Below are 15575 nucleotides of genomic sequence, written 5' to 3'. Positions count from 1 at the left end.
TCACCATAAAAGGAAGTTATCACATTATGCACCGATTAATTTATACAATCAGGGGGGCATAAACTTGTCGCAGGACAGGACCATATCTCACATTATTCATTTTTACCACAATGAATTTATAGCAGTGAATCACATAAGTTTACGACATAACAAAGACTCTGAAATGAATGTGCCCTTCAGACGCCAAAAACCCGCTGCTTTTTGCCGCATGTAGATCTCAAGAATGTCATAGTAGATAGTTCTCTTGTCGATAATGTGATGTAGTCCCCATAAAAGGGCCTTTACTCGTGTTCGTGTTGGTTGCCAGAATTTCTTGTATCAGAACCGGCATTTAATCACAGTTAGGTAGACACTTCCTACCCAAGACGATGAGCTGGTTGCAAATTCTTATGCTGAATTGTTTTGCAGAAATAATATCTCCTTCATTTCTGAAAGCCAATTTTTGCAGCTGTAATTCCTCACGTTGAACTGATGTCTTCTAGACTTCCTCTCTCTGGCCTGGTACGTCGCTTCTCCTAAGAGCTGAAGAATCGGATGGAACCAGATTCCCAGTACCATTAACCGCTTCGACCACATCCTGAAATATAGGAGTCACATCATTAAGAAAATATTCCAGCAAATATTTGCACACATATAATGGATTTAATAATAATCCAAAAAAAAAGGACCTAAACGTTTAGAAAAAAGCAACAACCTTGTCATCAGGTATTCATTAGACAAAGGAAAATATTGCAGAGATAGAGAATTAGTGAATGCACTCAAATGTGATGAATGTTAAAATGGAAAAATGCCAGAGGTTACATCCTACTAGAAATTGAACTTTTTCATGAAGCTCATATTAAAAATGAGTAAAATATCAGAACAAAACGTGTGAAGTACAAAAATATGTTTGTGGATTATATGACAAAATTATATAACAATAGAATTGTCTTCTTTTAATGAAAAAAAACAAGCAAATAAAATCATGATGCTACAATTCGACAAAGATATCACAAGATTGTGAAAACAGTACCATATTTTCCACTCAATGCAGACAAAAGTACCATTTCTCAAAAAAAATTTCATGGTGTCATTTATGTTTGCACTCCTTGCACTAGCATATCGATCAAATGCAGTTAGTTCTATCTTATGAATTCAAAGAGGCTAGTAGAGGAAAATTAACGCAGTGTTTATTAGCAAATTTCTTCAATAGAAGCCTAAAGCACAAATCCTGTCATTGCCTTGAAGCCCCAAGGCCACTTAAGGCATATCACCATTGACCTGAAAATTCTAAACCATGTCTTCGTTTCTTCCATAGGCATTCCACTGCTGAGCAGTTAACATGTGGAAGCAAAACTTGAGAAACATTAATAAGGAACGATGTTCATTATGAAGATAAGGGAGACAGACGTGAAAACAGACGCTAAGAAGTGGATCACTAGTAAAACTAGCCTTGAGTGGGGAAATGATGCAGGCTGGCATACATGAAGATGCACAACTGATGATTACAAAGCAAATGATATTTCTGTATGTTTACAAATTTTTCAAGGAGAAGAGAAACATGCATGGACAAGGGACTGAATATTGAAAGGAGTAAACAAATCAAATTCGAACAGCGAAAATGTCCCACCCATGGATTTCAGGCAAATTGAGCTTATGCACAAAGCTTTGCAACTGCACGGCCCTAAAAATTGAGAAAAGGTTTACAGTTTGCACCCTTCTATTAATCAGGTTGCAATTTTCACCTTCTTGATTTTCCCACTTCACATGCATCATTTGAGTTCTCTAGAGCAGGATCAGAAGATAGTAAGACTACTAACCTCACGACAATGACATACCTTTGGACCTTTTTCTTCACTTGTAATGGAAATACCATCATCCATGTGAGATCCAGCCATTTTTTCTGCCTTAATTGCCTCCTCTGCCTTCATCGTTGCTTCCTCTTCCCTTTCTTTTCTTCTCCTTGCCTCTTGTTCTTTTATCTGCTTAAACCTGACGACCAGGTAAGGCAATAAAAAAAAAAAAAAATTAGTGTTAGTTGATTGAAAAAACCATTATGCAACATGGCAAGGGGTACTGCTAGCAGATACCTTTCACCAGGACGGAGACCTTCGGAATCAGATTTTGTTTCTTCTACCGAAGCCTTAACTTGGTTAGAATTTACTGCAGGTTTTTCTGCTATTTCTTTTACTGGACTAATGGTTTTACTGTTGAACTCCTTCACTGGATTTTTCGCACCTCCAAGCTTCAGAAGCCAAACCTGTTGTGCAGTGCTCAAGATGTTATTTGTGAGCCTGCACCACATATTTATGAACCACATATTATAAAATTGAACGTATACTAAGATAAAAAGTTGCTAACAGGCATTCGTGTAAAATGATACGACAGATGAATTTACAAGTAATATTCACTAACAAGTTCACAAGCCAGGTGCAGCCACATTACAACAACCTCTACAAGCTGGGTGCAGTTACGATGTCCTGGTTAACAAATTCAAGACTATCTTGCATGGATGTTCCACTTAGAATGCACAGCATGTCAACACAACGGGCACCCCTAAGACTTCATTGACAAAGAATATTACACGGTCAAAATTGCACCATTATTTACTTTTATAATCTTGATTCTTTAGCCTGCATTCGGTTGGAAAACTTACACAATTATCATCAACTACATTAGATTATAATTCAACTTAGTTTTCATTTTACAGTACTTGATGTTCTCAATTGCAGAAGTTCAAAACTCTTCTTCACTTGAGTTGATAGTCAAGTTTTATTTTTTATCAGACTATTTTTCTTAAAACGTCATAGTATCAAATCTAGTCTACACACTTATGTTACACAACCTCCACACACTAACATCCTAGAAGACTAGTCGTGAGGATACCAAGTCTCAGCACGTACGAAACCAGTGTGCCTCTTTTACAGATTAATTCGCATCAGCCTCCATATAGTGGGCTACCTATCACCATATTAGAATGGGTCAATCAATTGAGATTTGATCATCCCCAACTATAAGATTGCTGGGAAACAAAAAGGGTATAAGACACATAAGTAGCTACTCTTAACTCACTGTCTTGACAATTTGTTGTAAACCAGGATGAATGATAAAGATTTGCCAGCTTTTATAATGCTGGCCTCATATCATATCCCCCTGTAGTGTCCTCTTATTTCCATGACCAGAACGTGAAGCGAAACAAAACTACTAACAGAAAGAACACTCTTTTGGTGGAATTTTAAGGAATCAAGATAAAAGATGCATTTCAAACTCAAACTTCAACAACAATTTCATTTAGCTAACTGCAGTATAGGTCAACAAGTTTCATATTTCAACCAAATCATATTTATATTCATTTACAATCTACTCACCAATAAAGACTCAGGCCTGACGGCACTGAAAGTGCAAAATAGCCAATCATTAAAGGAAGGAACTTTGTTAAAGCTTGAGAAGTCCTTTGATTTGGATCATCAACCTGAAAATCCAATATAGAGCAAACAGCATATCAAAGGTGTTCAGTAAATAGAAATACATCATAGAGGTACTGAATTGATTAAACAAAATCTCATAACAGATTTTTCTTTTCTGTGGACATGAGATAATGCTGTTTAGTCTACCCAGTAACAAAGACACATATCCAACTCCTCCAAACCCTACCCACACCTCCAAACCCCAAAAGGCTAACATTAGCATTAACTACGATTTAGAACAATAATTAACTTTTTTTTCTAGATGAACAAAATTTCATTATCAATTTATCACCGCATCCAAATCTATTCCCTACAATTATCATGAACAACCAGAAACATTAAGATAGAACTTTCAGTCATACTCAACAAAACAAAAATTAGGACCACAGTTTTTCTTTTGCCTGAAATGAATACAATAAAATGTGTTAGCTAGGGATGTCAACAAACATTTGGCCTGTTAACCTGAATCTGACTACTAACCAGACCTAGATGAAGCATTAAATTTTCTTAGTGAATCTGACGGATGTCCGAACCTAAGTAAAAAGTTACACATGCAGCTGTGGAACTATATATTTCATATATAGTCCACGTCCAAGTTTAATTAGGCAATATCCAATTTATCAAGCATGGCTCCAAGTCTCACTAGGAACTATCTAATAGCTAAATCCAATCTATTGGTGACAGTATAAGGAGAACATATATTCTAAAAATACTTTCAAGCTTTTGATGAATCTCTTGAATTTGTTCAAGGATTTGATATTGACAATGAAGCCCCATTCATTTAAAAAGCTTTGAAACGATCTATTCTTTAAAACATCTGGAATAAAAAAAAAAATCTTCTAAAAGGGCCCGTGCCTAATAAAGGTCATCCCACAAAAAACTTGGTGAAGTGGTATCCTACCATAGCTGAAGACAGAAGCTAGGACACTTATAAACTGCTTTTACCTCTCAACAGTAAGTTCCAAATCTTCACAGCCATGGGACTCCTGGAACTAAAATGGACCAGAAACTCACTACGAGCCAGTGAATCAATCTGATTTGTATAACTTGCAGGTTGACATGTTGATGGAAACATTTCAGAAAGGTGAATGACAACTAGAAGCTTGATTGCGAACAAGTTACTTTTTACATGGCAATTTGCGAAAATGACAAAAAACAAGCCATAAAAGTAATGATGCCTTGGTAAGCTTCACACGTATACATACAACAAATATAAACAACACCAGGACAAACAAAGGCATTACTAATGAGATCCACTCCAATGGATGTATATAAAAGATGAATATGAAATACAAACTGATAAGGCCTAAAGTCTATAAATGTGACAACAGATTTTGAATTATAAAGAACAGAGTGCTCTGTGTTATTTGTTATGAGTACATACCCGTTGATCAGAAAAGTGGAACGGTGAAATATTAAACACCTCTAATTATCTTAATATTGGATTGTATTTATAGCACCAAAATTTGTCAACAATGACACTGCCCAAAAAGCAGACAATTGGAAAACCTGAGTCACCCGACTAAAACATAAACTAACCTGTTGTGGCTGCATTAACTGAACTGAGATGTATTGTGCTGCAATTAATAGCAAAGGCAAAACAAGATAGGCTAAGGTATCTGACCATCCAAGAGGTGGATGTCCATCCTGTACCAAAAATCCACAATAAGGTAATTAGAGCTAAAAAGGAATTTGCAGCAAAAAACCTTATCTCCTGATACTAAAATAAGAGAAGCTGTACAAATGCATACAATTTAGGAGTTACCTTTTACATGTCCAAATCCTAGTATTAAAAGAACTTTTATCAAATGGGATATGTCACTCCAAAGTTTGAATAATCAATTATATGTCTACTTTTAGAATCTACATGTCATAGAGTGAAATAATCACACAGAATCTACTAGATGTCCTCTAGAAAGTGTAACTTCCGCTTGTGATATGAAAATTTTCACAAGGTAATCTTTGACACCAAGTATCCTGCTTGCAATCACATGCAATAATTCATTTTCCAAACAAGAAATTTCCAATGTGCATTATAACTGTGATATGACCATTGGCTGTCAGCACATCTCAAGACAGCGTTCTATTTGCCAAATGCTAAAGAGTTCTTGAACTTGATATATACAATTCCTAATCCACCAAATACGTGTCATTACAAGTCCACACAAGGAACCTACATTAACCACATCAGTATGATTCTTAGAAACGACTATCATTTGAACAGTTTTCTCAAACTGTATATGAACAGTCTGAACTGTGGACCTTTCCATTCAGCTCCTCCTCTGAAAGTACCTTGCCTCAAGGTGAGGAGGAAATTGGTCCTTCTTGTTGTCAGAACATCTTTGCTTGCAAGACAATCAGGTCATTCAGTAACTAAGTGTCCATCCTCTAATTATTTGCAGACCCAGCTTATGGAAAGGATAGTGTTCCCCAGCCAGCAGCTGACATGGCAGGTCACGTCTAGTGTTAGGCAGCTTGTTCTCATAAAAAGGCTTTTGCTGTGAGACTCAAAAACTAGATGCATGACAGGTTTACTTTAGTCACAGTTTACAAGCAACCTTGCCAACTCGGCGAGAACATGACAAGGACCAAACTAGTTCATGAGCCACTTTGATGAAATGCAAAGCAAAGTCATGTACGCTGACCTTGACTTTGAAAATGGCTCGTTCATTCGAGAAAAGGCTCTGCGTTCGCATGAGAGAGAAAGAGACGCAAGAACTGAGGTCAGCGGGAGAAGAAAGAAAAGATGATCCCAGAAGCCAAAGCAAGAGGGAAAGGCGGGAAGTAGAAATTGAAATGCTTCATTAGTGGACCATAGTATTTGATTCGTCAAATGTATCATTATTGTATACTGTTTCATATGTATGGCGCAACCCAACCCCTGTTTCTCAAGTTCCTAATTGGTGAGCCGGACAGTTTTATAAGAATCCTGCCCTTCACTGCACCTTGCCTGGAGGAAATCCCTTAAAGAAAGCCAACCTATGTCACATGGGTATAGGTATGGGTGCTGTGGATGGGGAGCAATTTCAAAAAACCTGCCTAGAGGGACACACACACACACACATATATATCAAAAATATGATTTCAAACAAACGAAACAATGCATAAAGAAAATCTGAAAACACTACAAAATACTTAAATTTTAATTAAATACTTATGAAGGTTATAAGTGTCAATTTGCCAAACTAGATCCTATGACAAAAAGAGAATGTCATTGTTATTCCTTATGTCCAGAATCTAACTAAAAACTTAAGAACTCAGCATACGTCTGCTTTATTCCTTCCTTTCAACATTAACAGCTTGTGAACAAAAACAAATCCTTAAAAGAAAGGTGATGATTTAACACAACAGCGCGAATGGAACAGCCAATTGGAAGCAGTGGCAGTGCCAGGAATTCTGCGCTAAGGAGAGCATATTAAACTCTCGTCATTCGAGGTGGGAGACCCTCCAAGACAGCCTTCTATCTACTTAATGCTGAAAGATTATCAATACCGTGGACATACAATTCGTAATGTAATGGACACAGGTCATCACACAGTTCATACAAAGGGCTGACCTGATCCACTTGTTCTATATAATGCCCTAACAATGACTATCACTTTAATGATCTTCTCAACCTGAATATGAACCTGTTCAAACCTGCCTGGATCCACCTGTTTTATATAATTCCCTAACAACCACTATCACTTGTTACCTGTATATTAATATAAACCTATCTAAATTGTGGATGATACCAAATTGCAACATCGCTTTGACAAAATAAAATAATAAAAATGAAGATGGGGTACTCACCACAAAAGGAAAAAGCCAAGAGATTCCACTGCCATTTTGTCGTGCTGCAATTGTAGTTGGGCCCGACAAAGAAGGAATCCAGAAAAAGCCTTCTGTTAGGAGGCCCTTAAAAAACAAAGTATCCAAGTGGACTGAATGTTAGGTATGGATCTATGAATTAACAGTAGTAAGAAAGCAAAGATTGTCAAAGTATGACACAGACCTCATCTGCCACATTTGAGAGAGCCCGGTAAAGTCCTATCCACACAGGAATGGTTGCAAGAGTTGGTAGACATCCTGAAGTGAATATAGAACAGATTAACTTGCATATGAAAATCATAATTACATAAAGAAACATACCATGAGAACATAAGAAATTCATGTAAACCTTAAACACAGAAAACTAAACATTTTACCTAGAAGTTTGAGAAGGAAGGCCACAGACTGCCTTGATACTATTGCTCGTAGATAAGCATCGGCCAGTTATTAAAAAAAAAAATTCACCATGTGTTCTAAATATTCATACCATGTCACTAGAATATGCCAAACACGTGGTGTATACTGCATGTTTCCATGTATACAACAGAACACTTGATATAATGATCACTAACCTTGATGAATCATTGAGCATTGCTAAGTGATACTTGACACAATGTTGGTTAAGTCTCATTGACATGTCTAAAAAGCCCACAAGAGTCAAGAATTAGACTTAAACTCTTATTTTTTATTGATGACAAAAAATATCATTTTATACTTTGCATATATGTAAGTTTTCGGAGGAGTTCAAGAATAATACTTAGGTCATGCCAGGAACTCTTTCAAAGATGGAGGATGTTTTAAGTTTCGTTCCAATTTTATTGGATGTCTCCGAAGAGACGATGTTTTAGTAACTTTAGTGAAGGAAAACATGGGGAGATGGTTGACATGTTGAGATCAAAGGAATGTATTGGATAGCAAATAGAAAAATCAAATGCAGTAAAATTGAATGATATAGAAGCTTAAATCATGACCCACACTTTGTGGGTGAATCCAGCAATATGGACTGGACCGCCAATGGAACTTGACATTGTGCAATGAATGCCAGGCATTGAAGGAACTGCCTTCCCATGAGCACAATCTTTGTTTCACATGATGAGGTTGATCTTGTCCTAATTGTACTGGGATTCTGAATCATATGAGTATAAAGGTGCATTACCGACTGTACGATACTACTATAACTGCTGTACCATTATACCATTAGTAAGCCAGCTAATCCAAATACATCCAGAACATTGTCAGAAATATCATTCCTGGATTTCTGTTGGCAAGGTTATTAAGTTGGGTATGAAATGGAAATTTGTTTGTCTTGGGAAGTTCTTGAGAATTAAAACATTAAAAAATAAAAATAAAAATTATGAAAATTTTTCTTCTTTTCTTACATAAAAACATTGATCAAATTCTAAAAGAGTTATTAGAATATCAAATTAAACATAACAAATTATAAATATATTAAAGAACATTGTTTCTGAAAAATATGATATTGTCTTTTTGGCTTTTTCAAAATATTGCATTTCCACCCTGTTTCTGCCTTTTCCTTTTTTCTGTTTTTGATTGTATATGTGAAAATGATCCAGAATGCCCTGAGTCAGCTCCACAGCCATAGTGCTCCTGAAATGACTAGAGAACTCATCTAAAAAGTGGCAAATGCATTTGCAGTGTTCAACATTGTCAGCTAAATCACATAATCAACTGCAGGAACTGCCTCATATGCAGGACGAGGATCTTATAAGCTTCTTATTTCTGACTTAGAGCTCTACTTTCAAACTTTGAAGTCGATAAACTGACTTGTTTTTTTCTTTTTAGTTTAGGAATATGAGGCAACCGCACCACAGGAACACTTTATAGGTCTCCGCTGGTGGAGTAAAACCTCGAGCCTAGGACCTGCGACACAGAAGTCCCCTTGGGGACATCTAATAAAATTGATAAACTGGTTACACTTGGTCTTTCCGTTGATAAGCATTGGTTGTTGCCATGAAGGATGGAGGGTTGTTACTCGCACTGGCAGCATCTGCCCTATGTCTTGGTTGCTTAGGTGATTCCTTCCACATGGCACCAGCTTCGTTCCTTAACTATATAATTCACAATAATGTTCTTAGAGGTATTAAGTTGCTTTTAAGGATAAATCACAAACAAGAAAACAACTGCATCAGAAAGTAAAAGCCTGGAAACAAAAGGTAAAAAGGTTAAAGGCAAGATTAGCCTAAAATAATAAAATACAATATCAGTAAGTATGTCGTGTGCAAGAGTTCCAAGTTCTAACAAAATAAAAACAAGAAACAAAAGGAAGCACAGTAACCTGCAAGTGGGTTGACTCCAGCTAATTTATACAAGCGAGCCGTTTCTAGTTGTATCCTTTCCTGTAAGGTAACACAAACACAGAGTTCAGCAAAAAGGAAAAAAAACAAAAAACAAAAGAAAAGACTATTGTCGAAAAATCAGCAACTAAACCATGTGTGTTATATATTCTTGCCTTTCAGGATTTAATTTGCCACTTTTTTACCTAATGCAGAAGACGTAACTTCAAACAACTACTCAGTATTGGTAAATTTAGGGATTTGTGGATATGTGGTGCTGTGGATTTTTGTAGTATAAGTTCTTATTTTTAATTTGGCGGTGCCCTATTTTTCGAAAGTTTGTTTGTAGTAAATAATAACTGGCAAATCAAATGAAACTTTTTAAAAACAAAGTGCCTTTTATTATAAACAAGTTGTATGATTTATTTTCACATCATGAACTATGAAAACATAAATTGTAGGTTTATACCTTAATATAGTAAATTAAGCAAACAATGACTCAAGTGAGTCCACAAGTCTGACTCATTTGATTTGTCAAAACATGCGGCAACAATGCATGATGTTAGGCTAAAACACACCAAAAAGATTCAAACCTTATTATTTCTACCATTTTGCCAAATTCATGGTGACAGGACAAAAATTTAGTCAAGGGAAAAGAAAAATCTCCCAACAAACAAAAAATGTTTTTCTTTCTCATTGTTCGAAGTTCCAGAGTTAACAAAGTCAACTAGAAAAAGAAAAATGGTTCAACTTCCATCCAACAAAAGATGTGCAAAATTTATAAATACAGGAAGCAGTTCTTGCCTGATCACCAGCAAAACGCTTTTGGATGGCCTTTATCTGTGGTTGAAGAGTTCGCACAGCAAGAGTTGACTCAATCTGCAAGAAGAATGATCTCAGAAAGAACTACATTAGGTAGATAGATAGGACATGTTTGAGATGTTCTGATGATATTAACCAACATACACACAGACAAACATAAATTATAGGAACAGTGTTACACAATGATGAAGATGATGAGGACAGCAATATTCTTGTGCTTATAAGATGCAATTGTAGACATGACGCTAAGGATTTATTGGGAGCGCAGAAGTATTGCATCTTGTACAATTGCCTGTGTGTAGGTGAGAGAAAGAGAGAGGAGGAGAAAGACATGGTCCCTTGCTATTGATCATTTCCATTGGCAGGGTGTAGAAGCCTAAGCCTCAGCCTCTTCCTATACATACACAAGGGTCTTTCACCAAGCACATTACTCACCGCATACAAAGTTCAAAATATTTGGTCGATCCTGGCGAAATTTGACCTAATGATGCCTTTATTAAGAATGTCATGTGAGTGTGTGCATTTTTTTCCCTGTTTTGGAGACAGAATGGAGAGGAGCTACAATTATAAGCTTAAGCAGCCCAGACAAGGCAATGATTAACTTAGGAATACACGATACTCCAGGACCAAAATATTCCCCTGATATGTGAACTAAGGCAAAAGCATGCCAAGTCTAGCATTACCTGATAGTTGAGGAATAAAGTCAAACCTTTTAAGACAAAGTACCTGTTTCTTAGTCAAAGGAAACGTAGCAGCCTTGACAAGCACTGTAAGGAGAATTATTGCAAAGCCATAAGAGTATGGGACGTGTAAAGCAGAGAGCCCATCCTTCAAGACCTAATGACAAAGGCCTGTAAATATTAGAATTAAGAAAAGGAAAAAGAACATATAGGTTCTGGTGCAGACTTATTCTCTGACTAATGCTTCAAGTACCAATTAAACTCAACTATTTGTTAAAAGAACAATGTGCAGTCCTTCCATTTACTCATAATGATTTCATTCAAGAGATAAATATTATGCTGATACTCAGCAGATCCAACCTTGATCTAAGAAGCCATCATGAAGAACACTCCAAAGGAGAAAGGTTATGCAAAAATAAAAGAGTAAAATGTTCATTTACTTCATTGTAAATACATGCAGGACATGATGTAAAAGCCAACAGATTGGGCACATCCCTTTGCTTAGACGTCTTGCCAATTCCATACCAGACTAACCAATTCACAGTTTCTAATAAAAACTTTGCAAACAAAAGGCACTCTAGACATTATCCCACTGGTAACAAACAAAAAAAGAGGTGGGAAGACTGAAGAGGCGAATAAAGAAATAACTCCTATGTCTTAGCTGCATTTGTTGTCAAGAATAACATAATATGCTAAGGTGCAGCAGAGAACCATGCCATCAGCAGATTATCATCTAGAACAATACGACCCACATAAGCAACACCGATGACAATCAACTAGAAACACCAACTAACAAGCTTCATTTGTTACAGCTAAAGTCAACCAATAGCTATAAACCTCCTGTTGTCTTAGAGAAAGATCCAAGAATCCATATAAATAATGAACTTTAATATGGGTCCGAACATGTCCACTCAAAATAGTGAAGTTGCATAATTATTATACTAGTTCTGCTTTTCTGTAGTTTTAGTTCTGTTTTTGAAGATTGCACCACCTTGATACCAGGAAAGCATAAAATTCTTCCTGAATATAAATGCTAAATGGCATCTCTTGAATTGTTCTCGTATGCTATTATTATGGCACATGAATGTTGAATCAAATCGTGGATTTAGAAGACTTTCAAGAATTTAAGATGCGATTTGCATGTGAGGTAATTTAACTGTGAGAGCCAAAACAGAAAATTTGCGTTAGATAGCCTATATGGTATTCATCTATGTAAACAAACGGACAATAGGGAACATAGATCTTACTAATTTTCATAGGATATGGTTTGCGATGAACCAGGTACATTTCCCTACTTAAGTTGTGGAACCTAACCAGAGAGAACAGGATCATTAAAAAAGAAAATTTGAAAGCCCGCAGCTTCTGCTGCATTACTAAACCACAAATCAGCTCATGTGTCATATTGATATACCATTCCAAGAGCTCTAATAAGCCTCTGGTTTCTGTCTCAAAAGTCTACCCTTGCCACCCCTTCCTGTCAACTGATTCTACAAAAACCAACCTCTAATTATTCATTCTTCTTAGCACCAAACGCAATGAATACCAGTTCTAAATGCATTTCATTTTAGACCCTGCAGCCAATGGAATGGAACAATACATATCCTGTGGCGTCAAGCTTTAGCGACACCCTTTATAGCAATGCAAATGTAAGGAAAATTTCTTGAACGCCTGGGAAACATCACAGTATTCGATGCAAGGTTGACTACACTTAATGCATGGCAAACGTCTGCATCATGAGAAGACACGAGTTGCTTTTTGGGTCTGCCCGTACCTAAACCCAGAGCACTGTTCTCCATATGAATATGTTGACATTAGGAATTGCTTTTCCGTAGCCTCAAAACAACAAAATTCCAAATTATAGTCTCCGCGTCTCACATGAACACTTCAGAGAGCAACCAAAATAGAGGAACACGAACAAAAAAAAAAAAAACTCAGTCTGTTGAATTGCAGCAGTAACGAGCTACGTAACTTTTACCATACTGAGCTACTTAGTTAAATGAAATCAGAATTGATGGCTCTACGCTAAGAAGTACAATTTACCTTGCCCTACCAGAGGAGGCGAATTACCTTGAGAACACTCTCCAACACGTACGTGATCCCGGAAAACCAATCCCCACCCTGCTTCTCGTTCACGCTATTGACGGTCTCCACCGCCGCATCCGACAGCGCGTAAATCGCGCCCTCCGCTCGCCCAACCAACCGCTCGAACGACGACGACGCGTCCTGAGTGAACCTAACGAAGGCGTCCAAGTCCTCAGGCGAGTCCGGAAATTGGTCGAGCCCGAGCTTCGCGACGACCACCAAGGCGTTCCTGTCTCTCGGCGTACGGAAGAAGGAGTCGTTCCTCCTCGTAGGAATCCCGCGGATTGGGGACGGACGTGGCCGATGGGGTCTCAGTACAGGAGGCAGAGAGTAAGGAGTGAGGAGCGAAGGCATTTCCTCCTCCTCTTCTCTTTGATTCTAAGCTCTGGTTATGCAGAAACAACTGTGGTGGTGGTGGCGCTTAGTGGCGATGGCCGGATTCTGCCCTCCTGAGAGGGAAGGAAGGATGATATTTTAAGGTGGAGCAGTGGCGAGATGAAACGTATAATCTGCTCCGGTGGTGGTGGGGATTTTCTTTCCGGCCGCTTCAGAATTTGTTATTTAAACTGACATGTGATTCGCATTGCACATACGTGTAATAGGGAAGGAAGCTGCGCTTCTAAAAAACCATCTTTAAGTCTGAAAGGAGGATGTTTGTGAACTCCATCAAAAAAATGCGGTCATATAGAAAAGCAAAAAAAAAAAAAAAAAGCAACTTTTTTTTTAAATTAACAATTATAGTTTCTTTTTAATTAATGATTATACTGGTTTCCATTGACACCTCCAAGAACTGTTGTTAAAATTAGGATTTTTTATTTAACACCCTTAAATATGTTTTGTGTCATTCATTAAAAACAATGAGTAACCTTTTGTCGGCAGCAAGAACATTTTATAAGTGTTCCGTAAATCATCCTAAGGATGAAGTTAGATTTATGAAACATTAGTTTTAGTGCTTTAAGAATCTATTCAAATTGTTGGGATTAGTTTTAGTCGTTTAAGAATCTATTCAAATTGTTGGAACAAATTTATAGAACACTCATACAATGTCTATACTATTACAAAGTTAAGTTGAAGTTAACAAAGAGACTAAAACAGCCTTAAAAACACAAATTTAAGTTCGTTAGTTTGCATTAACATCCGGTGGATTCCAATAATTTTTAAATGATTAGCATATCTATATTGGGTGAAAATTTTTTATTGACTTTTAAAATAATCATGTGAATATTTTTTTTTCTCTATGAATGCTAGAAAGTTGCTTACTGAGCACTTTGTGTTAACAAGCTGAGGTATACTTTTAGATCACTTGTAGATGGTGTATCTTTTACTGATTCAACAATTAATTTGCTAAGAATAATATCATGGTTCTTTTTTGTTGACCAAGAGAAAAACTTAAGTGCCCCTGTTTGCAATATTGAAATGTGAAGTATGTTTTAATTATTGCTAAATCTTTATAAAATGTGCCTTTAAAGTTTTCTAAGGTTTTAAACGTTGAAAGCATCGCTTGTGTTAATACTACTGTTTCCAAGTTAGGTACCACTCCTAGTCAAGATTGTCGACTTCTTCAGGTTAGTTTAGATTCTGTTTTATATGATGAAATGTGGTCGCAGCAGGCAGGTTCCACGCAAACAGCTAATATATGAGTACCATGAAAGACGATAGAAGCTTCAAATAGGACTAGACCCTTGGCAACCCATGGTAGATTGAAGAAGGCAAAGATTTATAGCTTCAAGGGGGCATGCAAACTGGTCGGGTAGACTGGTGCATAGAAGGCATGTAGGGCTGCACAATGAGCTGAGCCAATTTGGGCTCAACTCAAACTCATTCGAAAAAGCTCGGCTCGTGCTTGACTCGTTTATAAACAAGTTGAGTTCGATCTTACAAAGATACTCGACATGATAAACGAGTCGAGTTCGAGTTTCAGGAACTCGACTCGTTCATACTTAACTTGACTCACAAAATGATACTCTATATAATATTGCCAAAATCGGTTTCAGAAGTTACACAAATTAAATGCTTACACGAGTTAAACGAGTTAACGTTTGCACGAGTTAAACGAGTTAACGTTTGCACGAGTTAAACGAGTTAACGTTTGCACGAGTTAAACAAGTTAATGCTTACACAAGTCAATGCTAAACGAGTTAACGTCTAAACAAGTTAAATGGGTTAAACGAGTCGAGTTCGATCAATTTTGTGTAGTCGAATCGAGCTCGAGCATGCTATAAGGAGCTCGAGCTCGAGCTGGCCAAGCTAGGGATCGACTTGGCTTGTGTGCGGCCCTAAAGGCATGCCACTTGTTCAATTTTCATGGGTGTTACTCCCTTACATTGTAAATACTGAGGTCTGGACATACTAGTTGATGAGTGTACCATACACAACCCAAATCCCAACACAACTCAAGACGCTAGGGGTAGGGACAATGGAGAGCACTTTGGGTCTTTTAT

At 37.1% G+C, this 15575-nt stretch overlaps 1 protein-coding gene across 2 annotated transcripts; it reads right to left on the bottom strand.

Annotated features, from left to right (window-relative positions):
- LOC116250972 (ALBINO3-like protein 1, chloroplastic) lies at window positions 1-13735 on the bottom strand. 2 transcript variants are annotated; one of them, XM_031624996.2, is made up of 11 exons: window positions 13120-13735; window positions 11099-11209; window positions 10355-10429; window positions 9553-9613; window positions 7441-7514; window positions 7239-7343; window positions 4986-5093; window positions 3348-3451; window positions 2070-2273; window positions 1800-1971; window positions 1-577 (listed from the first exon to the last, which is right to left on the bottom strand). In XM_031624996.2, exons 1-11 carry the CDS (start codon window positions 13486-13488, stop codon window positions 479-481), a joined length of 1482 nt encoding a protein of 493 aa, XP_031480856.1. In that variant the 5' UTR covers window positions 13489-13735; the 3' UTR covers window positions 1-478. The 2 variants fall into 2 exon arrangements, with proteins under 2 accessions (XP_031480856.1, XP_031480857.1); XM_031624997.2 differs by having other exon boundaries at window positions 1818-1971; window positions 13120-13729.
- Window positions 13736-15575: the final 1840 nt, after the last annotated feature.

This window comes from Nymphaea colorata, chromosome 3 (assembly GCF_008831285.2).
Source record: "Nymphaea colorata isolate Beijing-Zhang1983 chromosome 3, ASM883128v2, whole genome shotgun sequence".
Taxonomy (NCBI): domain Eukaryota; kingdom Viridiplantae; phylum Streptophyta; class Magnoliopsida; order Nymphaeales; family Nymphaeaceae; genus Nymphaea; species Nymphaea colorata.
This window is presented reverse-complemented; position numbering and strand designations above follow the sequence as displayed.

Coding starts and splice junctions, on each gene's coding strand:
- LOC116250972 (XM_031624996.2), bottom strand. CDS start 13,488: ATGCCTTCGCTCCTCACTCCTTACTCTCTGCCTCCTGTACTGAGACCC. Junction 10,430..11,098: donor TTCCTTTGACTAAGAAACAG/GTACTTTGTCTT, acceptor TTCTTCTTGCAG/ATTGAGTCAACTCTTGCTGT. Junction 3,452..4,985: donor AGTTAATGCAGCCACAACAG/GTTAGTTTATGT, acceptor TTGGATTTTCAG/GTTGATGATCCAAATCAAAG.